Below are 23,039 nucleotides of genomic sequence, written 5' to 3' on the forward strand. Positions count from 1 at the left end.
TTACAGAGAGGAGACCATAACTACGGTGGTGAAGAACACCCGAATGAAGCGTCGTGGCATGTCTCCATCTGGGTTCAACCTCTCCGAAACCAACACCCCAGATCTCCCCACCACCCCCACCGGCACGGCCAGGCAGAGAAGGCAGGTTTCTGCCAGCAGGAAGACCACCATCCCCACCCTGTACGTCACGGAGCCCGAGGGGGGTGCTGGGGCCCGGGCCGCAGAGAACAGGTGGGTGGAGGTAGAGGAAATCATTGAGTACAAGGTGAACAAGTCGCCCAGGCTATCCAGGAGAAGAGGGGTCTCCCCAGCTGGATCGGAGCGAGCGAACACCCCCTCCTTCACCCGGCCACGGAGGTCCCCGAACCCCAACACCAACAATTCCAACAACAAGCTGGTAGAGCTGCAGAACTGCTCCGAGCTGGAGGGGGCTCATCCTATAGCCTGGGATGATGATGATGAGGAGGATGAGAACATGGCTGGGTCCGAGGTTGCCCCTGGACTCAGTGGAGAGGCCTGCGAGGTCTCCGCTGTTCTAATCCCTAACGACCATGAACATGATGAGGCCTGGCTAGAGGAGCAGAAAGAGGCCTTTGTCACAGAACCGGATGATGATGATGATGATAACATGGAACCTCCCAGGAAGCTGGAGCCTAAGACCCTGACCCAGGCCGGTCGCGTTCTCACCCTGGAGGACTTGGAGGACTATGTTCCCAGGGAGGGGGAGACCTACAGCTCCTCCAACACCAGGCCCTCCCCTGCCGAGAGACCCTGTGAGGTCTCTGTGCTTCAGAGGGAGATTGGGGGCTCTGTCGTGGGCCAGCCAGTGCTGCTCAATGTGGGGAGGCCTGTGGTGGTGCCCAGGGGGAGGCGCAGCCCTGGCTTCTTCAGCCGATTTAGAGAGTACCTCTCAGGCAGCATGTTCTCCCTGGCTGCCCCCCACCACCACCACCACCCCAGCGGAGACCAGTCTAGAAGGGAGAGAGTGATTCCCATCCAGGTCAGCCACGCCAAGCAAGAGGTCAAGCCTGCATACTGCTCTGAGGTGCAGAGAGTGGAGGGAGGGCAGCAGAGATACAAAACCAAAGTCTACACGTCAGTGGGCAAGCCAGTCACTCTTCAGATTAGCCAGAACCCATATCAAAACCAATAACCTAGTGTGTGAAAATCAGTTGCTTGATCAGAACCAAGCTGATTTTTGTTAATTGGTGATACGTACAATAGCCGTTTTAGTCTTAAATGGGAACATTACTACTTAAGTGTTAAAAAGCATATTCTAACCTTGCATTTTCTTGCAAATGGGAGGATCATTCCATTTTGAAGCAACCCATCTGAAAGTCAAATGCAGACACAGGAAGTCAGTTGTTTTGGTCAGACAAAGTCGTTTTTAAAGGACAAAACATCAAAAGGGGGTTGGATATGTTGTTTAGGCTAAATGATTTCCGAACGCCATTGTAAACTATCCAGGCTTCAATTTATTGTTGCCTTGCTTGCCACATATTTGATTATTTGATGTACAGAGAAATATAGAATAATTGCAAGTCTTGCAACATGGACTGACACCATTTGAAAGTTTTAAAAATCCATCTGCTTTACCCTCAGGTGACAGCTGTTTTGAATGTCAACATCTTGATGTTAAACTTCTGTTCTGTAGGAGAACATCAGTACAGTACTATATTTCTCTCTGTGTGTTGTCTCTGAAGTTTAATGAACAACGAATATCCACATTGACTTGTAGCATATCAGTTTGTAAATAGGCTAACTATCTCCTGTGAAAGGAAAAAAATGTGTCTCGACAGTAACTTACCAAACCAATGATTTCAGCAACGAAATTGCTAGAAGTACAAAAGAAGTCTAAAAGAGCATTGATTACAGACGTTGCTGGATTGTGTGAAACATTGACGATGTTCTTTCAAATGCAGCCACAGTCTGATTGAGAATACCAGATTAAAGACTGATACATGGATCATTGAGTTGTACTTCAGATTGGGCTGTCCTGTCCCATGGAGAAGTCTAGAATTTTCTAAGCGTTTCTAGATGGGCAGTTACATGTTGTGCAGTGCTGATGCTTTTACATTAACTGTATATCACTCACTTGTGGTGTGGACTGTGGAATGATGTAGGTCTATGATTGTGTTATACAGGTCTCGTATAAAGGGTCTCTGTTTACTTTAGGTCATATACATCCAAAACATAGACCTATATAGGATATTTCATTTTGAACTGGGTCATTTGTTTTATAGAAAGGCACTTCATTATCAGTTTATTGAGAGCATTAAAGAGTAGATTGACCTCAGATAATTAAGTATTTGTGATTACTTTAAGGTCAAATGTAATTAATTATATTTAGAAAAGTGGCAGCATGTTATGTATTAGCTTTTTGAAAGCTGATTTGCGTGTTTATCTGATTGACATAATTTAATTAACACAATGAGTCCCACTGTAACGCCGGCGCGTTTTGGACTTCTGGGTAGAACCATTGGATTTGTCTTTCTTCTGCATCCGTAGATACCAACCATTAGTCTGTGTAATTAACGGGGGCTGAGCTAGAGCTGTGTTTGTGAGACAAGGGCGGATCCCAATGGGGCCCTGGGCTGGGTCTTTTTACAAAAACCTATGTAGTCTGAATGATTTGAGCTACAAACTATTCAAAGATATTTATGAAAAGGTGAGACTCTCACGAACACATGCATGGAACTATGACGCTCAACACCTACACAAGAGTCATTAGAAGGTAAGGGGTTGTTCTACATAGAAGATCATAGGAAATCCCAGGACATAGTGTCTATAATAAGCTCACATAGTGGCTCTCACAAAATCTAAACAGTTGTCATTTCCCAGTGAGCATACAATTTCTGTACTTACAGCATTCATATCAATTCATTTGATCAGGATTTTGCTTTGGCAGATTACATTTTTTTTTTATTGACATTTGTCAATAAAACTCATGAATGCAACTGTTTTATGTCAAATAGTTTTGTTCTACTTGTAGCCCTGGTTGTCCTGAAAAGAACACTCCCTTGAGGCTAAATATCAGGGCTGGACATGCCCTTATAATAAATTAAAGTCAGATACATTAAAAGATGATTTTTGCTGGGGTCGCGGGACTGATAGGGTTAATATGAATCTTGTCACATTCAGTTCAGGTGGGAGTTACATAGTTAGTAGTGAGCCATTGTACACTGGATTTATTCACTTTGTTGCAATATATTGTTTTAAAAAGTTAATTACCACTTTCCAAACTAAGAGTGATGTTTTGTTTTTATGTTATTTTAAACGTCTTGTAAAAGCATTGAATGTTTACCTTTGTAAGAAATTCAACATAAATCACATAGGTTTTGACTGCCTGCACATGTTTAGTTAAGAGAATGAATAGTTAATGGATTTTTGGGAGGGTACTCCCAAGTGTTTAATACACCAAAACAATTAAATTGCAACTGATGAACTGATCAGCCTGTTGTTTTATTCACTCTTGGTGAATGTGTGGGTTGGTTGGTAATGCAATCACCGAATGTAAATGCTTGTGCTTTGTCTTCCTCTCGTCTATCCTCTTCAATTACATTGAATCTTTCACATATAAAAGTCTAGGCCTAAGAAATACTAGTCAGAATTGGGAGTCAACAATGGTAGCTCTAACCATTTATATATTTCAGGTAAGGTGCTTGGACTTCAACCATACTGGTCAGCAAATCACTGGCCGTTTTCAGTCAAGTTAACAGGATCACTATGCTTAAAAAAATAAAAAGATATCCAGGCAAAACATTTTTATTAATTTACTTGACTACACTTGTAAAATACATCAAATGTTACTAGAAATACATATTAAATAAGGACTCGTTGAAGGCTGGGTAAATTGTCAATATTTGGCCAAAGATGACACATTCAAAGCAGTGGTATAACATTTGCACCATTAAAAAGCTGTTCAGAGTGAAAAAGTTATTGAAATATATTTATTTAAGTAATTTGTGCAAAGGAAGGAATGTTTTGTTCAAAGGGAGATCAAATACAGAGGACAAGAAGCTATGGAGTTTAAGAGTCATGGGCCAGAGTATGTCATATTAGTTACCAATGAACTGAATTTGGGTTCTGAATGGAAAACATGTTAAACGACAAACTTAAAATAAATAAGTGCAGCCTTTTTAGAAGGCTGCCTTGAACAAAGAGGTTTTGTGGAATTCAATGTAACCAGTTTCAAGTAAAGCAAATGCTCTGTGTGCTTGGTTCTAAGCTTTTCTATATTCTCCTGAGGACAGAGCCAATATTTGCTCCATTTATTTCATATTCATTCTCTTTAATTCTCACTCAAACATTTCCTTTCCAAAAAAAGGCCAACTAAATATCATTATAATATAGGTGAGATTATTATTTTACAAACATACAATACAAAAGTTTTACACCATTACAATACAACTTTCAAAACAACAAAAACATGTATTAGGGGTTAGACTACATCACCGTGAGTTGTGGGCTCCAGAAGTGTAACTTTGTTATAGAGGTTAACATCATGATTGTAAATCCTAAATGACAATCCTTTGTTTTATGAGTGAATGAATATTGTACTTTATCATAATTGTATCAGTATGGTAAAACAGGGAAACTTCAAACATATCTTTTCACACACAAGATGACTAGGATCATTAGCAAACAGCAGCTAGGCTACAGTAAGTTCCTGAGATCAGCTGTAATACGTATGGTGCTTCCGTGTGACTATCTTAGAGCCAGAGTTAGCCTGTGCTTAGCTAGTGCCCAAGCACCTGACCTTGTGATTGTTTGTTAGCTGCCCTATGTTGAGGACTGAGTCAAGACCGGGAGGGGGACAAGGGGTCTGAGACAGAGTCAAGACCAGAAAAATGCGAGTGTGGAACTGATAGCATTTTAGGAACATGAAATCTTATTAAAAATGTGTTCATATACACCCCCCCAAAAAAATCTGACAAGCAACCACTATATGGTCATTTTCACTTTTTCATAAATTCTTAGAATGTTTGGGAATTACATATACTAAGGCATTTGTGAAAATTCCATAGCAATATAGAGTGGGAAAGCAGCCGTGTGTTTAGACAATTAAGACACTGCAGTAAATAAAACCATAAATTAAACAGAATAAAAACATCTGTCCAGGATCGGAGTCTACACAGACCGGTGCGCTATAGCCAATCAGAGCCACAGTAGGCCTTTAAACAAACAAGCCATTTGCCAGAATGAATTTTCAAACACGGTTGTTCAAGTTCTTGCTAGCTAACCAAATGATACCTGCATCTCTAGCTGTGTATAGCCACCGAAAAACGATGAGGGGGAAAAGTCAGTCAGTCAACAGCTAGTTAGTGTAGCTATCTAGCTAACGTTAGGCTCAGGTTTTTTAGCTTGCTACATATTGTGTTTTACAAAAAGTGCACTCTCATACATGAGTGTGCTGGTATTATGGTTGCTGTCCTTTCAGAATCACAAACATGTCACACACCGAAAGCCTATAGGTTCCCCACTGTACTAACCTGTCACACACTGAAGGCCTATAGGTTCACCACTGTACTAACCTGTCACACACTGAAGGCCTATAGGTTCACCACTGTACTAACCTGTCACACACTGAAGGCCTATAGGTTCACCACTGTACTAACCTGTTACATACTGAAGACCTATAGGTTCACCACTGTACTAACCTGTCACACACTGAAGGCCTATAGGTTCACCACTGTACTAACCTGTCACACACTGAAGGCCTATAGGTTCACCACTGTACTAACCTGTCACACACTGAAGGCCTATAGGTTCACCACTGTACTAACCTGTCACACACTGAAGGCCTATAGGTTCACCACTGTACTAACCTGTCACACACTGAAGGCCTATAGGTTCACCACTGTACTAACCTGTCACACACTGAAGGCCTATAGGTTCACCACTGTACTAACCTGTCACACACTGAAGGCCTATAGGTTCACCACTGAGAAAACATGTCTATACTAGATATAAAAGCTGTTAAGGTATTTATGTTTCAAGAAAGGACTCTATATATTTGGCCTGGAGAAGCAGTTTTATGCTCTGACTGAATGGAAGCTGGTAATTAGGATTTTTTTTACTCTGCTGATCTCGGCTGGTCCCAGACTGAGTTAAGACTGAGTACAAATGTATCCAACACTGAGACAAGACCGAGACACTCAATGTGGTCTCGAGTACTACAACACTGCCATTAGTGGGAATGAGTCTTGTTATTATGGCCTTCTGTTATTGAAGAGCAGAGAGAACATAGTTAATGCTTTGGGGGTATAATACTACTAAATGGGCAGAAGAGAAGAAAAAAAATGGCAGAAACTCCTGTATGCAGTAAACATAGAAGAAAAACATATTAGGGACCATCTCAGTCACAGGTTAACCATTAATGGAGTGTTTTTATATAAAACTGTGCCAAATGAGTAAATAAAGCTAAATAGTCCACTTCTACTTACAGTTTTTATCATCTTAATACCTACCTATATCCTCCCAATATGTAAAAACATAGGCTAGATCTTAGTGCACACTCAAAAGTCTAGGTGCAAGGGATGTTGTCTGGAGTTCCTTCCCACACCAGTATCTGACAGAAAGTTCAGGATTGGAATAGAGGGGCTGACATTTTGTAAGGAGTGGCCAGGATGGCTGGGATGGATGTCATGCTTCTCGTCGCTTAAGAGGACAAGTTGGTTTTCTGGACTTTTTTGATTTCCTTAAGAAAGAAAGTAGATTTGAGGATGACATTTTGGAGATGGTGAAAATCAACACTGACAAAGATCTATTAAGGATTTAGCAATACACATTATGTGACTAATTGGTTTTCAACAAGTTAAATGGTGCGTATGGTCCAGTCCATCATACCCAGCTATGTCATGTCGATACCAACTGACCTCAATAAGAGTGTCTTTCAACTTCCCATAGGCATCGTCAAGACTGTCATTGACAATGACAACGTCAAATATGCCAGGATCTTTGCCTGAAAGATAGGGGAAACAGTTTTAGACCATTTTTAAACATTTCATTTATAAACATACAACTCTGTTTTAGCCCAAAGTCTCTCCAGAATCAGACTCACTTATCACCATGTCCACCTGGGCAGCTTGCAAACGTTTCTGGAGGCTCTCCTCTGACTCTGTCTCTCGGTCTCTTAAACGTTTCTCCTACAATTACAAGTGACAGAAGAAGATTAATTAAGTCATGGGGGTTTATCTTCGGATCACAATCCCAGACTGAGTTATGATAGGTTTATAACCACATTACACGTTTATAAACAACAATCAATATGATATATCAAGTCTCTCAAAGTAAAACGAGACAAAAATGGCCCTGGTAAAGAGTTTTATAATGCTGCCCGTCTCTCACCAGGATGCTCATGGACGGGGGTTGGATGAAGATGTAGATGGGGTTGAGGTCTGTCGTCTTGACCGCCCTAACGCCCTGCATGTCGATGTCCAGGACGCAGATCAGGTTCTTGTCCTTGACGTCCTGCACGGAGGCCCTGCTCGTCCCGTACATGTTCCCGGAAAACACTGCGCTCTCAATGAACTCCCCTTTGTCGATGCTGGCCTGCATATACTCCCTTGTAACATAATGGTAATCTGTAACACGACAACAGTTGCATGTTAAAAGGTTGGTTGTTGAAACCAATAGGACACAGCGGACAGCATAGGTGGTTGAAGCGAATTAAAGAGATGCAGCGGGAGGAATTGGAGCAAGATCATCCATCCTGGGAGTTTATAAACGCTACCTACCTTTACCATTCTCTTCACCAGGACGAGGGCTCCTTGTTGTGTCTGACGGATGAGAGCACACAATCGGATATCTTATTTCTGTAACTGACACCTCGCTGACATTATACAAAGTTAACATGGGACTGGAGCAGAGCACACTTACGTGAGACGCTGAAGCCAAAGATGCCCTCGTACTCCTTGAGCAGCTTCTTGAGCAGCGTGCTCTTCCCAGCCCCCGACGGGCCACTCAGCACCACTGGCCTGGGTCCTGCCATAGCTGGGGGAGAGAGAAAGAGACCGAGGGTTAGAGGAGATGAAAACACACACACACACACACCACAGGGTGTGGTGGTTAACCAAACGGAAAGATCAATTTACACAAATGGTTGGAACTGGTGTCATGAGGAGAAACAGACAGATTAAAAACATACCTAGGCCTATCCTTTACTCACATGAAACTGGTACAATCTCAAGTAGCCTATATTGAAAAAGAGCAGACAGGTGGTGTAGTATAGGCTGGTACTACCACACTGATCTCATGAGCTTACATAAATGGTTTACCTGTAGTACAAGGCTAGGTGTAATATGAGGCCGGGTGTAATATGAGGCTGGGTGTAATATGTGTAATATGAGGCCGGGTGTAATATGAGGCCGGGTGTAATATGAGGCCGGGTGTAATATGAGGCCGGGTCTAAAGAATACACTATAGGGATGAATATGAAATGGATCTAATGAACCAAGCATCCCATAAAACATGGAACAAACAGATTAATTGCCGTTTGAAAAAAAAAAACATTTCAGAAGGAGATTATGTAGTAAACATCCTAAGCAATCAGAACAGGTTCCAACAAGACTAGCAGGACCAACACAGCTAGAGCAGTTATTAAGTCCCATTAGGCCGTTACCACGGCACCATCTACTAATTGGAGTGCCTAAAATTACCCTGCTGCTTCTGATTGCAAGGCATAAGTGCTTTCAGTACACTGCCTGCAATTACTTCTCTTTTTTTTTTTACCATAAAATACATTTAAAAAGACTAAAATCAGTATGATCCTAGGCTAAATGTTTACTTGTTTCATATGATGTAGCCTAGGCTATTTTTGTGTTGTCCAATTTAGACATACCCAGCAAATATTCCACTAATACGTCTAGGCCTAAACTGAGACTAGTACAATCTGAAAGAGGAACAGCCACATACCGTGGAGTTATTTGATTTTCAATTTAGCTTGTGTACTAAAAACCATCAGCCGAGTCAACACAGCCGGGTCAACTACAGAGATAATGACAGTGATAATAGCAATGACACACTATTTTGGAATTAGTCAAACAAATCAGCTTTACAATCAATTTTTTTTCTGACCTATCCTATTCCAGAATGATCTTTAGTTGTTAGCCATATAGGCTAGATCATATTATTAGGCTAAAGTCCCTCTTCCTCCTTACCTTCAGTCACTTTCAGTAGACGTACAAGTGAGGGAGAGCAGCAGGATGTGGGAGGACTGGATTGGCAAGTGAATGAGCAGCACTATTATATACCGGAGCTGGGTGTGTCAGTCTATGTGGTGTCTGTGTGGGCGCAGACACAGCACTGTACAAACATAGGAAAGTAAATCGCTGCTCCCTCCAATCACCGCTCAGTAAGTTACACAGTAGCCTAAACCCTGCCCAGCAGCTCGTGACATAGCCTAGATATTGACAGCTTCTTTCAGTTGTCTACGGAAATGATAAACGAATCATGCAAAACACAAAATAAACTCAGGTGAGAAATGATCATACAACAGTCTACTGCATTACTATTAAACACTGCAAACATAACTAGACCTAAAATGCATATCTCATAAATGACAAATGTCTCTTCAATCCACAAAATAGCATTGCACCTTAAACGACCATGTCATTTATATATTGCTAGCCTACACTGTTTTAGGCTACTAAAAGTAATGTATCAGTGGGTTTGGTTAGATGTCCAAAAATAAGAAAATCCATGCGAATGACGTGTCATAATTTACTTAAGTGGTGCCGCCTCCTCATAGATCTACAGATGCTCATTTAAAGGAACTAGAGTTGTCTGCAAAAAAAAGGAGTTTGTTATAATAGCCATGTAGTCTATGATCCCATATAAGCTCCATTTCCATTTTAAAAAATGGATTCTCTCTTGTAATAGGCTAATCAGACCTGAGCTCACCCCCTGCCAAAAAGATAGGAAAAACCTCAGTGCGTGTAGCCTGACAGCTGCAGGTGACAGAAGCATTCATTCTCTGCCGCCTCTTGAATGTTTAAACCACAAACAAATTCACAGCTCCTTTCCAAGTCAGAATCAGTCATGGGTTTGACGCTGGGATGCAGAGGGTCAGACCGTGGTCACAAAAACATGTGGACAGAAAACAGACTATAAGAGTGGTTTAGGCTACATCCAGTCAAATAAGAAACCACTTCTCGCAAGGTTCAGATCTAACTTTCTCTTCCTTACAGTCAGAATTACCAGCAAGAAATGGTACAATTCAAGAGAAGGTGACAAGTTAGCCTGTACAGCAAATATTCAAAACAAGTGGGTCTACAATGACACCATACATAGGGAAATCTTATAGGCTTGGCCTAACATCTAAAGGCACCACTTTTCAAACGTGACAGAAAAATTGGCTATAGGCTACATCTACACAGGTAGCCCAATTCTGAAATTGTTTCCATTACTTGGCCTTTTGCCCAATCACATCAGATCTTTTCCCATCAGATATTTCTCGGATCTGATAGGTGAAAGGACAAATTAGTGAAAAAAATATCAGAATTGGGCTGCCTGTGTAAACAAAGCACGTGTTACAGAAAACGAGGTGCATGTGAGCCGACTGTAGGCACAGGATAAGGCTAATTGAAATGGTTACTGGAAACATTGTTCTGCATGCCATTACAGATGTTGCATTCAGTTTACTTTAGGTCAACCCTTATATATGCTTTCCACAGCATGTGATCGATCTTTGCCAGACAGTGACCAACCTTTCATCATGTGAATTCAGTTGGCTCCTAATTTCATTAGGCTGTTACTGATTAGTATGTTTTCTAATCAGCTGCAGCCTGCGATAACAAAGTGCTCAGTCAGGTAAGATACACTACATGTCCAAAAGTATGTGGACACCTGTTTGTTGAACATGTCATTCCAAAATCATGGGCATTAATATGGAGTTGCTATAACAGCCTCCGCTCTTCTGGGAAGGCTTTCCACTAGATGTTGGAATATTGCTGCAGGGATTTCAGCCACAAGAGCATTAGTGAGGTTGAGCACTGACGTTGGGCTATTAGGCCTGGCTCGCAGTCAGCATTCCAATTCATCCCAAAAAGTGTTCGATGGGGTTGAGATCAGGGCTCTGTGCAGGCCAGTCAAGTTCTTCCGCACCGATCTTGACAAACCATTTCTGTATGGACTTCGCTTTGTGCATGGGAGTATTGTCATGCTGAAACAGGAAAGGGCCTTCACCAAACTATTGCCAAAGTTGGAAGCACAGCACTCTCCAGTCCCGTTCTGTGAGCTTGTGTGGCACATCACTTCGCAGCTGAGCAATTGTTGCTCCTAGACATTTCCACTTCACAATAACAGAACTTACAGTTGACCGGGGCAGCTCTAGCAGGGCATACGTTTGACAAACTGACTTGTTGGAAAGGTGGCATCCTATGACAGTGCCACGTTGAAAGTCACTGAGTTCTTAAGTAAGGCCATTCTACTGCCAATGTTTGTCTATGGAGATTGCATGGCTTTGTGCTCGACTTTATAGAACCTATCAGCAACCATGCTCTGAATGCATGTGTGGGTATGGATGTGGGTAAGCAGACAATTAAGCTACTACGCCCCCCCCCATGATGAGTTCAGATTTTTTGCGGCTGCCACCCCATCAAAGTTGCCTATCCCCGTTCTAAAGCATATTGCATGAGAAGGTTCTTACCTAAAAAGGTCTTCCATCCCTATTCTATGCCGTTCAAATTAGGCCAGAAATTGTTTTCCCATTCAACAGTAAGAAGGCAAAAGCTGCCAAACCAGATCCAATCTGTACTAACAATCAGTTTTCCTTTTCTCCCCATATTGTCCCCTATAATAACTCATAGCTTTCTAGAAACATCCAAGTTGATAAGATATCAGGCCATAATAGAGCAATGTACTTGATAACTAATTTAGGCACCACTTACTGCTATAGCCTAAATCTAGCAGGTTAGCTGTGTGGGAGAGGATAGATGATGATTATGTAAACAAGACATTTCAACTTCAACACAAATGGACAGTGAATTAGACAGCTCGGTCTTTCTTACTAGGTGGTGCCTATTGGAGCTCATACTTTTTTGGGAAAAGCATATATTTTTTTGTATTCTATCAGAAAAAAGGACATGTTTGACTTTCAGAAAAACATGTTGGTCAAGCTCAGGCACTTTAAAAACCTGTTTCCAACCTGTTAGCTGCATAATCCTAAATGGGTGGAATTTAACAGGGTGGGAATGTGGAGCCTAAATTAGCCATAGCTCTGTGAGTGAGCAAGATTGAGCTAGTATAATGATGAACATTTGAGCACGATTTTAAAAACAGATAAAACTGTTTATATTTATTTAGCTTTGCACCATTGTTTTCCCAACAAATAAATTATGACACTTCCTGAATGTGGTGTCATGTTAGGAAGGGCTTGTTTCTTAAACGGATATTAACAACAAATTAACAGGGTGGAAAGTGATATCAGAAAATCTTAAATAAAATCATAAATACAATAATTATTAAAAAACGTTATTGATGAAAGACAATTTAACTAGGACTATAAAATAACTAAAATATTTCATATTTGATGGTTTATATTTCTCGTGGGAGTTGATGAATAACACCCGGGGACATGGCAAAAACGCCTACATCCACTGAAAAAGTGTTCAAAAGTCATAACATTTCCTCTCAAGAGACATATTTTTGAGGTAAAAGACACCCGACCTTATATTTAAAGTATTTTGGAATCCACATGTTACAGTAAATAAGAAGTGATATTTCCTGGGGACAGAATAATGCCTTGACACGGATTGACCAATGCGTATGGCCTGGCCTGTGTGACAGACTGGCTCGCTTCAGTGATGATAAAGAAAAACAGCAGGCTATTGAGAAATAGTTCATAGACTAGCGGTCAAAATAATATATGATCATCCTACCTGAGAAGAGCCTGGATAAATACCTTGTATACATCTACAATGACTGCGGTTCAATATCTCAATAATGACTCCAATGCGTCATTTCCGTACTTATTGGGTGGTCTTTCTCCCTTTTCTGTCTACATTCCGCGTGAAGGCCATTATATAGATGGTGTTTCGACGTCATCTTCACGAGCCAAATAAACGAGAGTACATCGTTCAAATACCAGAGTACATTCAAAAAGGAAACGTTGTCGTATTTTTGTGAGCGTTTAAACTCCGCACGCGATACATAGACCTTTTGAACATCTACATCCAGCCCAATAAACATAAATAATATATTTTACAGGGGTTGCAGATTCAGTATTACGAACTGTGCGTAATGATCGCCCCCAGCTAAAAAGAGCTATTTGCGTTCAGATGATCGGTGCACAAACACGCGAGACAGCAACGGTGTGGTTTTCGTTCTTGGTTTTTCACTTGTTTAGCTAGCTAACTCAGTTTATTCGAAACACGGAAAAGGTTACTATCCATGCTTCTAACCATCGCTTACTATCCATGCTTCTAACCATCGCTTACTATATCGTCGTAAGCGGACGTGGGAGAGAAAAGCCAGACGGAAACTCCCCGGATGGACAACGAGAGGGCCTAACGTGTAAACAAAGCTTTCATCGTCTTTATTCAACGCCAAAATAATGTTTGGTGCTTCAAGATCTGGGGGTGTAAGGGGGGGGCAAGACCAATTCAACTGGGATGACGTGAAAGGCGATAAACACAGGGAAAACTACCTCGGTAAGTGGAGAAAAATGGGCATCAACCCATCGTCGCCAATGACCCTTGTCTACTGTAATAATAACGATTTCGCTTCTTTGCGAATAGACAGCAGGGCGACTATCCAACTAATAATTCGGTCAAATGTTTCTAGTTAGTAACTAGCTAACTACTTTCTAGATGAAACTAGATACAGTAGGTAACTACTTAGCAAGTTATAATAATAGACAATGTAGTTAGTTAACGGTAGTTTCCGCAATAAAGCAATAGGTTGTTAGCCTGTACTCATTTATTCTCGAGTGCCACGTTCTTACCTTTTTCCGAAGTGTAGTCAGTCCCTCATTAATGTTGCATTGCTTGTCAACAACTCAGATTGTCTGCCTGGAATATACTTATTTTTTTAACCCAGCAAGCTATGTTGGAATGGTGAATTTTGAGATAGAACCAGGCGCAAACAATTGACTGTGCTGCCAAGGAGAGCGGCCACGCACACTCGACTGCGGCTGGTCATGGAATGCAATTATGCTAGTCTGCGCATATACATGGCTTGCTGTATTATATAAATGATGTTATCCAAATTAATACACTGGTCACGAACGATAACTATTTCTCAAAGATTTTACACTGTGCAGCCAGGAGGAGAGGGGTGTGTATTCAACACGGCAACGTTGATTGTAGAATAATAGTTATGGCAATCACTTCTTTATGTAACTTTATTGCCTAAGCCATGTCTCTGATTTGGACATGCATGCATTTGGAGTATATTTATATCCCTGCTATTGTTTCAACCCCAGGGAACTCTCTTATGGCACCAGTGGGGCGATGGCAGAAAGGCAAAGATCTGACGTGGTATACCAAAGACAAAAAAGGTGGTGTCAAGCCTATGTCAAGAGAAGAGGAGCTTGCTGCTGTGAAGGCAGCAGAGCAAGAGGCACTGCTGGCTGCCCTGTAAGTGGAACATCAAACAGAAACGACTACCTTACAGAAATATTAGAGTAAAATGTCAAACTAATGTCTTATTCATTATTTTCAGAGGCCACAAGAATATAAAGAGACAACCATCTGGCCTGACCAAAGAGGTACTTTTTTTTGCCTTCATAGGGTTTGAGACTCATTTGTATTATGTGCTTTTTGTTTACACAAGTTCTAGTATGTTTTGGATTATAACCATGTCTTAATTTGATAGTATCACAACTGCATTAGACCAGGGAAGGTGACATTTAGTTTAGTTTAAATCTATTTATTGAGATTTTTTATTTTTTTTGCATTTGTCACCATGATTTAACGTAACTAGCCTAGTCATATTTTATCATAAATCTTAAGGATGAATACGGGATTGCTTTTGTAATGCCGATTCCAATGTGTCCAACAGGACCTTGCAGATGTGTGCAGGAGGGAGGATGCGGAAGCTGAGGACAGAGATGTGGACAGAGTTTCTGGCCTTGGAAGCTCCGGGTAACTGACTGAACTGTTTGCAAAAGTGGTTGTTGCACAAATTCTGTTTTTAAATCTGGGTTGATACTGTAGGAGACTTCTCACCAAAAATATATTTTTTAATATACGTAATTTAGTAGACCCTCTTATCCAGTGCGACTTATAGGCGCAATTAGGGTCAAGTGCGTTGCTTGGGGATTCGAACCAGCAACCTTTTGATTACTGGCCGATGCTCTTTAACTGTGAGATTTTTTTTCCCCACGTCTTCTAAGCATTCTCTCAGGTCGCTCTTCACTCGTTTAGACTTTTTTTTAGCAGCATATATGAGTCCATGACCGAGTATCCCCTTGATATTCAAGTGGAAGAAACAGTGGAAACATTATGGATTGGAGTGTACTAGTTGAGTAACTAGGAGTATGTTTTCTGTCACCAGTGCAACGTCACGGAAAATGGTGTTCTCCCAACAGGAGAAGGAAGCTGCCAAAATAGGCTTGTCAGTCTTCACAGTAAGTTTGTTTATGCTCTCTTGAGTAAAACATCCTCACGCAAAGGTGAGCCATCTAAAATAATACACAACTCGGTGTAGGTGTGTTAATCCCTTTGTGTTAGCTACATATTTTTCAAACATGATTGATACCGCTTGGGAATTGATTCTGTAATAGTCATGTTACATGATTACGATCATAATGGAGAGCATTGTTTTCACAGCACCATAAAACAGAAGGGAAGTCTGGAAACCAGGAAGCCTCTGCCAGAAAAACATCTGCGAACACAGAGAAACAGGATGTGGATCAAAGGTAGTGTGTTATTGATCACAGCGTGTTGACAATCAAATATCTGAGGTAAATTTCTTCAGATTACTGTCTCAAAAAACCCCTCAAAAGACTTGCCTGCTATACTTTCCCATCATAGACACGATAGCAGCAAAAAGAAGGAAAAGAAGCGCAAAAAGAAGAAAAGGCAGAGAAGAGACTCTTCCTCCTCTGATTCAGAAGATGACAAAAGGTTAGCGTGTTGTTTCTCCCTTTTACACCTGTAGGTCACTTGTATGTCATGTTCACTTTGCCTTCCCCTTTTTAAATGATAAAATCACAAGAAAACAGAACACCAATGTCCAATAATGTTACAAGTGGCGCAGCGACCTAAGGCACTGCATCTCGGTGGAAAACCAGGCTGTATCACATCCGGCCGTGATTGGGAGTCTTGGGAGGCTTATTTGCTTTAGCACTAGAGGGTGCTAAATCACCGTTGGCGAGGTGGAGAGCTGGTCTTTGGTTCCATCTCAAAAGATGGGTTTTTGCCAACCTGCAAATGTTCTGTCAACAATTAGACTTTGTATGCTTGGTAGAAACATAGAACAGGGACGTGTCAGTTAATGTGTCCAGCTGCTGTATTCTGTGGTAATACAATAAAAAAAAGCAGGCTTGGGATGTTTAGCAACAGGAAGAGATGGTCTTAGTTAAAATAAGGTGTAGGGTTGATTTTTGAACTGAGTGAATGCATCATCCAGCCCATGTCATGCTTATCTTGTTTGGGGGGGCGGCCTTATTTACTATTCTCCTATGGAACCCAGATAGTTATCCTTTTATAGATGAGGCAATGGTTTGTATCATAACATTCAGTGTATTCCTAATGTATCTTCCTCAGCTTACTTTGACCCCTGCCTATTAGTCTCAATCATTAATTGTGTGTTTATTTACTCCTCAGGCGCAGAAAGGACCACCGTCATCATAATCCATCATGCCTCAGTCAGACTGGAGCCAGACCCCATGACGGCCATTCAAAGGGGGGACCAAAGGGTGAACGCCACCCCCTCTCCTCTCAACGACGCCAGCAGAGGCATGACACACACTCCTCCCACAGGGAGTCCCCCGTCCCCCGTGCCAGCCACAAGGCAGCCCATGCTGCTCTGACACAAAGCTACAGGCGGCGCCATGACACAGACTCTGACGATTAACACCCCCCCCACCTCAATCAGGCACATTGAGGGAGAGGAGTGCTCTAGCCCACAGCAGAGCAGCTTGACTGGTCTATGGACTGTCCTCATGTACTTCTGGATTGGACTCAAGGGCTGTGGTTGAGAACAGTAGGTCAATCTGTAGGCTACTCCTCAAACCACTAGCAGGCTTGTGGCCTTATTTGAACTGACCAGTTTTTATATGTGTTGAATTGTTAAATGTGTTTCTATTGGTATTTTCTTTTTCTGAAACAGCTCAAATGTATTTTATGATCTGTGTCTAGCTACCAAAATTGAAGGACACTATTCATGCAATTGAATCAGGGACTACCAAAAGCAAGTTAAATGCATGTGTTCTTGGTGCTGAAAATAAGTTAGTCAATACAAACTATTGCTGTCCAAGACATTAAATCCGGTGTGACACTTGCCCATTAAAAAATGTATTTAAATGTGTGCCAACACCTAAATGTTACTGAGTCTCCTCTTTTGTTTGTCAGTCTTGTCATCAGTTGAGAATATTCACTTCTCTCCATCCCACTGTGCCTCACACTACTCAGCATTTTTGCTCCTTTTCCTCTATCAAGCAAGAACTCCTTTGCCCCATCACTCTTTTCTGTTCTAGGTTCAGATGCCTGCCGCCCTGGCTGGGTTAAGATACAATGCACTCCAGTGCTCATAATGGAGTGTAGTGTTTGTATTTGCCTTAAATCAAGTCTGAAAGGGGGCACTGATGGTGAACTAAAAAAGAGCAAGACATTCACAAAGGAGAGTGCAAAGAAGAAAAAGTGGTCTTTTATATGGCAGAGTACCATTAGGACTGCCACACACAAACCAAGCTGATGGACAAAGTTACACTGTAAGGGACTCGAGACTCCTACCCCCTCCTTCCACGACCACCATACTTCTGCCATGTTTTATAGGCTTGGCTGCATTAACCAGCAGTCTAATCAACCTGAAAGAACATCCTAAATTGCTCCCCAATTATTGCCACCGCCCATCCCTGGCGCAGACCAAACGTAACACAGGCCCAGCTGTAGCCATTTGTAAGTTATTCAACACCCGCTTTGGGTGGTTAGTTGGCTGCCATCACCTTGGACCAACCCACTCTCTTAGTCCAAGTCATGGGTGGAGAGTAGTTGGCTGTGATTGCAGATTTGGGACAAGAGGAGGCTGTCTGACCTAAATCCAGTTTTAGATTAGGATTAGGTGTCATTTTGAATTCATAATGGGGAAAGATGCTTAATTAACTCCTACTCATGTGGCAGTGTGGGTTTCTAACCTGGAAGTTATTAATAATAAATATGTAAATGGTAAAACGTACAATATTTGAATTGTGGCAGATTCAGTATATGTTGCCTTTCTTGCTGTTGATCAATAATGTTCACTGTGCCTTCAGCCCTGTGAGTCCAAGGAGGAGAGGTTAACGGTGCAATGTCAGCATGATCAAATCCAATAATTTAAAAGAGAATTACATGAAAAATAACAACATGTAAACAGTCTCTAATCACTTTAATTACAGTGCTTTTCTCCAAAAAATTAAAGCTGAAATAACTTTACATTAAAAAAAAAAGTTTAGACAAAAGTTCTGCTAGAGATTAACGTTTCAACAAAAGGTTCAGGCAATCAGTTTTAATCCAATGCCTTGCTTTAAAAGAAAGACTAAGAAATGTCCATAGCACTCTGGTGGAATAACACCCAGAACCTTTTGATAAGAAGCACAAAAGGTTTGAAATGGAACAGCATGTTTCTTTGACATGAGGACAAAAGTATCCCCCCAGAACTTAGCCAAGGACAACATGAGCTACGAAGGACAAAAAAATACTAGTGCCCACTAAGTAAAAAATATGGAGTTCATACATTTCATATTGCCACTGACATTGATGCATGCCTTGTTCCATAACTATTAATATACTTTAATCATTCCCAATAAAAAGGGATGAAAACAAGGTCTTCAGGTCATGATGGAGGACATCAGAATTTAGAATACAACTGCTTTTGTCATATCAGAGCATCATACAGCATATACCTTGAGTGCAGGGGTAAACAACTGGGTGTCTGCGATGGGGGTTCAATGTTTTTATGAATATCGCTAGCAACAGACTAAACACATTTTGAATGACATACCTACAGTAGAAAAGAGGAAAATATCTTATTTCTCATGTCAACTTTATTTCTCCACTCTTAATATTGAACAAATTACACTCACTGGAGTATCTGACATTGGCTTTGAAAAATAGGCTACCAGTGTGGTAAGTGCTACTGGCTGCTGGTAAGTGTTCTTGACTTGGACATACATTTTTGCCAACCCATGGATAGCAAGCTAAACAGTTGCGCTTAGCGAAAGTGTTTGCAGTTACCTTTCTAGCTAATAGGCTATGTTAGAGTTTACACTTCCAATTATAAATGTGGGGAGGTCAAACTAATGAAAAAACATTTACCAAATCTATTAATCTCAAAATGTTTTGATTACTTCGCCTTGACATTCACCTGATAAAGACATGAGGAAAAAAATGTTTTGGCTAACATAATGGGAGTCCCTGGTTCAGTGGTTTGCCTGGGAGGGGGTCCCTGGGAAAGATAAGGTTGAAGACCCCTGAGTTACAAGGTTGTTGTGGCGCTAAGTCATTGTGATGGTGATGTTGAGGACATCAAGGTATCCCAACCCTTGAGCACCTGCAGCTGACAAGAGTAATGACAATGCTTATGTAGACAAAAATGTTTAACAATCAATTAGCTAGTCCCGCTGACAATCAATGTGTTTGAGATATTAGATTCTGCACAGAACATGGATTATAGCAAATGGATAGGCAGGAATTCTGCTTCTCTAGGCATTGTGAAAATCTGTTGATTTGCACAGAATCTGTATCTTAAACATGCATTTGTCCAACATACAGACCACATCATGCACTTTTTTTTTGCTATTAAATTCAGGCTCAATGCGACAAAGGCAGTTCACATGATTATTAACCTGAGCCACTTTCATACATCATAATGCTGACCAGACAGTACCCTCTGTCCATCACAAAGCAGGTGAATGATGAGATTCATGGAGGAACATAGTTACTCTGCATGGCAGCCACTTCTCAATGAAAGCCAACATGATCTGACACACAACAAAAGCTGGTAAGTTTCGACAAGAGTTTGACTTTGAAGCCCACTAACCTCTGTTTTAGGCTTCATCTCAATAATACGCTCTTCAGTGTTTTGCTAAATGGTATTTTGGGGGAGCAGGGTATTGTAGCCGTCAGAGGTGTTAAACCATAATTGTTGCAAGTAGTACATCTGTATGTATGTTTAATTCAGGAGAAACACTCCTTTCAGTAAAAATTACCAGCAGACTTATGTAAAAAAGTCAATAAACATAGGGTCCCATCAATTATTTTTTGCCTTTTCTATTTACTAGACATGCATGTCTGCCCAAGGGTCAAGAGGAGGAAATAACCAAGGTAGATTTTTAAAAGTCTGCAATAAGCTGCCTCTTAAACCCCTCACCATCCAAAACAAGACTATTTACATTAAATAAGAAACCCAGACAGCTTTCCATGATTGGGTTATTATCCTCCCTGGCCCATATGTTGTATTGTTGTAACGAGAGATGAGAAATGAGGGCAGCTTTCCAGTAGGTACTTTTGACAAAAGTAACTTAATTTTCAACATCAGAAGAGTACAAAGCAAAGATAGAGAAGATACAGTGTTACACTTTTCACACTACTGAGCCGAGCCAAAATGAGCCGAGCAGAACTGTACTGCGCCAGCAGGGCTGTACTGCGCCAGCCTGGTAACTCTTCTACCACACAGTTGCTAGAACCATGCAGGAAAGGACAACGTGAAAGAAAATCATCTGAGCCACCGTACGGTTTGAGTCAGCACGATAGAGTGAAAAGGGTATATGTGAGTTGAGGAGGACAGTGGATTATGATGATTAGGCCTATTTCTGGTTTTTTAACTGATTAGACAACCAATCCAGTCCTTCATAGAGACCGTCTCCGCTGGTGGCACAGGTGGCCTGGATGTACCAGTTTCTATGGCGGAGGGAGTGCAGTCCCAACTTGTCTGTGAGTTCGGCCGCATTCATAGCATTTGGGAGGTCCTGAAAAGAGAAGTTCTCCCATAATGAGACAAAAGCCAAGCCAGGGAAGGACATCCAAAGTATATAACAGGTGTATTGTCCTTTCTATTTTATTAATACAACAAAAGCAAGTCAGAGGCTTTTTGCTTTCACACAATGGACAGGTGAAAAATGTAGGAGTACCTGTTTGTTAGCGAATACTAATAAGACTGCCTCTCGTAGTTCATCCTCTGCCAACATTCTCATCAGTTCTTCGCGGGCTTCGTTCACTCGCTCTCTGTCATTGCTGTCCACAACGAAGATGAGACCTGAAACACACCAAAATAAAAACATTTTGAGTCAACATCTTGGTCCTCCTTTGACAGAAGTAAAATGACTTGCTGTCAGCACATCTTACCCTGTGTGTTCTGGAAATAGTGACGCCACAACGGTCGAATTTTGTCTTGACCACCGACATCCCACACTGTAAAACTTATGTTCTTGTATTCGACTGTCTCAACATTAAAACCTAAATTGAAGAAAGAAGACATTAATAACCCGCACAATCTATTTGATGCAAGTGAACATGTCCAGGGGGAAATTGTGTTGTTTCTAATTCTATATTTTTAAATAGTCTCAACGTTACACAAAATATGATATTCATACAAACTGGGCTGACAACACTTGGGCCTACATGCCACCACCAGTGCTACTACTTACCTATAGTTGGAATGGTAGTTACAATTTCTCCAAGTTTGAGTTTGTACAGGATTGTTGTTTTACCAGCAGCATCGAGACCCACCATGAGGATCCTCATCTCTTTCTTGCCAAATGCTTTAAAGAGGCTTGCAAATAAATTCCCCATAGTGAAAGACGGATTCAACTTTGGCAGTAGGAATACTAGAAGAGAACAAGAGGAATCCAGTTTTGTAACCGTCAGTGTGTAGTTGTGCGCTGCCAAATACAGAAGGTTTACCCATCGTATAAACTGAGTTGTTTAATATACCTAGTATATCAACTTTCTGCCAACTATGTTAGTTGATTAGCTAGCAATATAACTAAAAACAAGAAGCTAGTTAACTAACCATATAGTGCGCGTCAATGCTTAGATAGCTGCTAGCTAACGTTACACAAATCATTTCATAAACTAATCAGTTGAATAAAGGAAGATAACAACCATCGCGTTGAAAACTGTCTTGCAGTGAAAGACAAATGGCTATTACGTTAGCTATATCGAAAGACCACTATAAGTTAGCTCTCTAATAGATAACTGACTGTTTTGCTAGCTTTAGCAAGCGGCGCCAAGCTAGCCTAACCAGCCATCTGGCAAGTTTTTTAGAGACCTTTTTAACTAGCTAGACCTCAGGAAATGAGACCCCTTTACGTTATATAGCTAAGCAGCTAAATACAATGTATGTGACGATTATCATATTCAAACAACATCAAGCGTAAAAATGTCAGTTTTCTGCTTACAGTTGTTTTCAATTCTTTCCTCTTTAAGGCGTTTCCTTCCTCAAGATGTCGGGTTATTATTTGGCCACGTCAGAGCTTCCAGAACGACTTCCGTGAAACAGAGCGTTTGGTATGTCGCGCCCTATGGGCTGGAGGCGAATGACACTCATATTCACATTTTTGTGCTGCTAAAACATGAGTTTGCTTATTGCAGGTGCGTGAGAATAATTATTCGATTATATGAAGAAAAAAAACCTCACACACTGCTTTTTCTTATATAATTTTAGTTTGAGGTATGCCAAAAGCATGGCCCGAAAGGTAAACTTATAGGGAAAGACAACATTTTAAGGGTTGTGATATATTCTATTGAATATGATCTCCAATCAGAAAAATGTTTTACCATTTGATGTGCCGTTCTATAAATATTTAGATTTTTGGGATAAAGTTCAAGGTGGGCACCATTTTGAAAACAGAATTCAGTGAACTTGATCTACTCTCTTCCTGTACAGCATAGTGA

General features: G+C 41.1%; 4 protein-coding genes across 10 annotated transcripts in view; 2 read left to right on the top strand and 2 right to left on the bottom strand.

Moving 5' to 3' along the window:
• LOC115114564 (obscurin-like) overlaps positions 1 to 3,939 on the top strand; it is a 105,053-nt gene extending 101,114 nt beyond the window's left edge. For all 6 annotated transcript variants that reach the window (XM_065013495.1, XM_065013496.1, XM_065013497.1 and 3 more), the window contains one exon: positions 7 to 3,939. In XM_065013495.1, coding sequence (XP_064869567.1) covers positions 7 to 1,153 — 1,147 coding nt within the window. In that variant the 3' untranslated portion in view covers positions 1,154 to 3,939. The remainder of the gene's footprint in view (positions 1 to 6) is intronic.
• On the bottom strand, positions 3,750 to 13,191 carry guk1a (guanylate kinase 1a). Of its 2 annotated transcripts, none has more exons than XM_029642926.2 (7): positions 12,972 to 13,191; positions 7,882 to 7,995; positions 7,740 to 7,781; positions 7,351 to 7,586; positions 7,064 to 7,148; positions 6,879 to 6,964; positions 3,750 to 6,700 (listed from the first exon to the last, which is right to left on the bottom strand). In XM_029642926.2, the coding sequence occupies exons 1-7, from the start codon at positions 13,189 to 13,191 to the stop codon at positions 6,662 to 6,664; spliced, it is 822 nt and encodes a 273-aa protein (XP_029498786.2). In that variant the 3' UTR covers positions 3,750 to 6,661. The 2 variants fall into 2 exon arrangements, with proteins under 2 accessions (XP_029498786.2, XP_029498787.1); XM_029642927.2 differs by having other exon boundaries at positions 12,882 to 12,999.
• A 349-nt stretch (positions 13,192 to 13,540) lies between these two features.
• lg9bh1orf35 (linkage group 9b C1orf35 homolog) lies at positions 13,541 to 17,494 on the top strand. The gene is made up of 8 exons (XM_029642925.2): positions 13,541 to 13,652; positions 14,426 to 14,579; positions 14,665 to 14,710; positions 15,004 to 15,086; positions 15,499 to 15,571; positions 15,774 to 15,862; positions 15,978 to 16,070; positions 16,773 to 17,494. The coding sequence occupies exons 1-8, from the start codon at positions 13,556 to 13,558 to the stop codon at positions 17,020 to 17,022; spliced, it is 885 nt and encodes a 294-aa protein (XP_029498785.1). The 5' UTR covers positions 13,541 to 13,555; the 3' UTR covers positions 17,023 to 17,494.
• Positions 17,495 to 18,514: 1,020 nt separating this feature from the next.
• On the bottom strand, positions 18,515 to 22,648 carry arf1 (ADP-ribosylation factor 1). Its single transcript, XM_029642930.2, has 5 exons — positions 22,544 to 22,648; positions 21,791 to 21,970; positions 21,489 to 21,599; positions 21,275 to 21,399; positions 18,515 to 21,112 (listed from the first exon to the last, which is right to left on the bottom strand). The coding sequence occupies exons 2-5, from the start codon at positions 21,933 to 21,935 to the stop codon at positions 20,951 to 20,953; spliced, it is 543 nt and encodes a 180-aa protein (XP_029498790.1). The 5' UTR covers positions 21,936 to 21,970; positions 22,544 to 22,648; the 3' UTR covers positions 18,515 to 20,950.
• Positions 22,649 to 23,039: the final 391 nt, after the last annotated feature.

This window comes from Oncorhynchus nerka, linkage group LG9b (genome assembly GCF_034236695.1).
Source record: "Oncorhynchus nerka isolate Pitt River linkage group LG9b, Oner_Uvic_2.0, whole genome shotgun sequence".
Lineage (NCBI taxonomy): Eukaryota > Metazoa > Chordata > Actinopteri > Salmoniformes > Salmonidae > Oncorhynchus > Oncorhynchus nerka.

Excerpts from the sequence above, each read along its gene's own strand:
- guk1a (XM_029642926.2), bottom strand. The coding sequence starts at position 13,191 with ATGTTTATTGGGCTGGATGTAGATGTTCAAAAGGTCTATGTATCGCGT. Across the intron at positions 7,782-7,881 it reads CTTTGGCTTCAGCGTCTCAC|ACACAACAAGGAGCCCTCGT; the intron begins GTAAGTGTGCTC and ends CTCATCCGTCAG. Across the intron at positions 7,587-7,739 it reads TGGTGAAGAGAATGGTAAAG|ATTACCATTATGTTACAAGG; the intron begins GTAGGTAGCGTT and ends GTCGTGTTACAG.
- lg9bh1orf35 (XM_029642925.2), top strand. The coding sequence starts at position 13,556 with ATGTTTGGTGCTTCAAGATCTGGGGGTGTAAGGGGGGGGCAAGACCAA. Across the intron at positions 15,572-15,773 it reads TAGGCTTGTCAGTCTTCACA|CACCATAAAACAGAAGGGAA; the intron begins GTAAGTTTGTTT and ends TTGTTTTCACAG. Across the intron at positions 15,863-15,977 it reads AAACAGGATGTGGATCAAAG|ACACGATAGCAGCAAAAAGA; the intron begins GTAGTGTGTTAT and ends TTCCCATCATAG.
- arf1 (XM_029642930.2), bottom strand. The coding sequence starts at position 21,935 with ATGGGGAATTTATTTGCAAGCCTCTTTAAAGCATTTGGCAAGAAAGAG. Across the intron at positions 21,600-21,790 it reads AACTACCATTCCAACTATAG|GTTTTAATGTTGAGACAGTC; the intron begins GTAAGTAGTAGC and ends TCTTCAATTTAG. Across the intron at positions 21,400-21,488 it reads CTATTTCCAGAACACACAGG|GTCTCATCTTCGTTGTGGAC; the intron begins GTAAGATGTGCT and ends GGTGTGTTTCAG.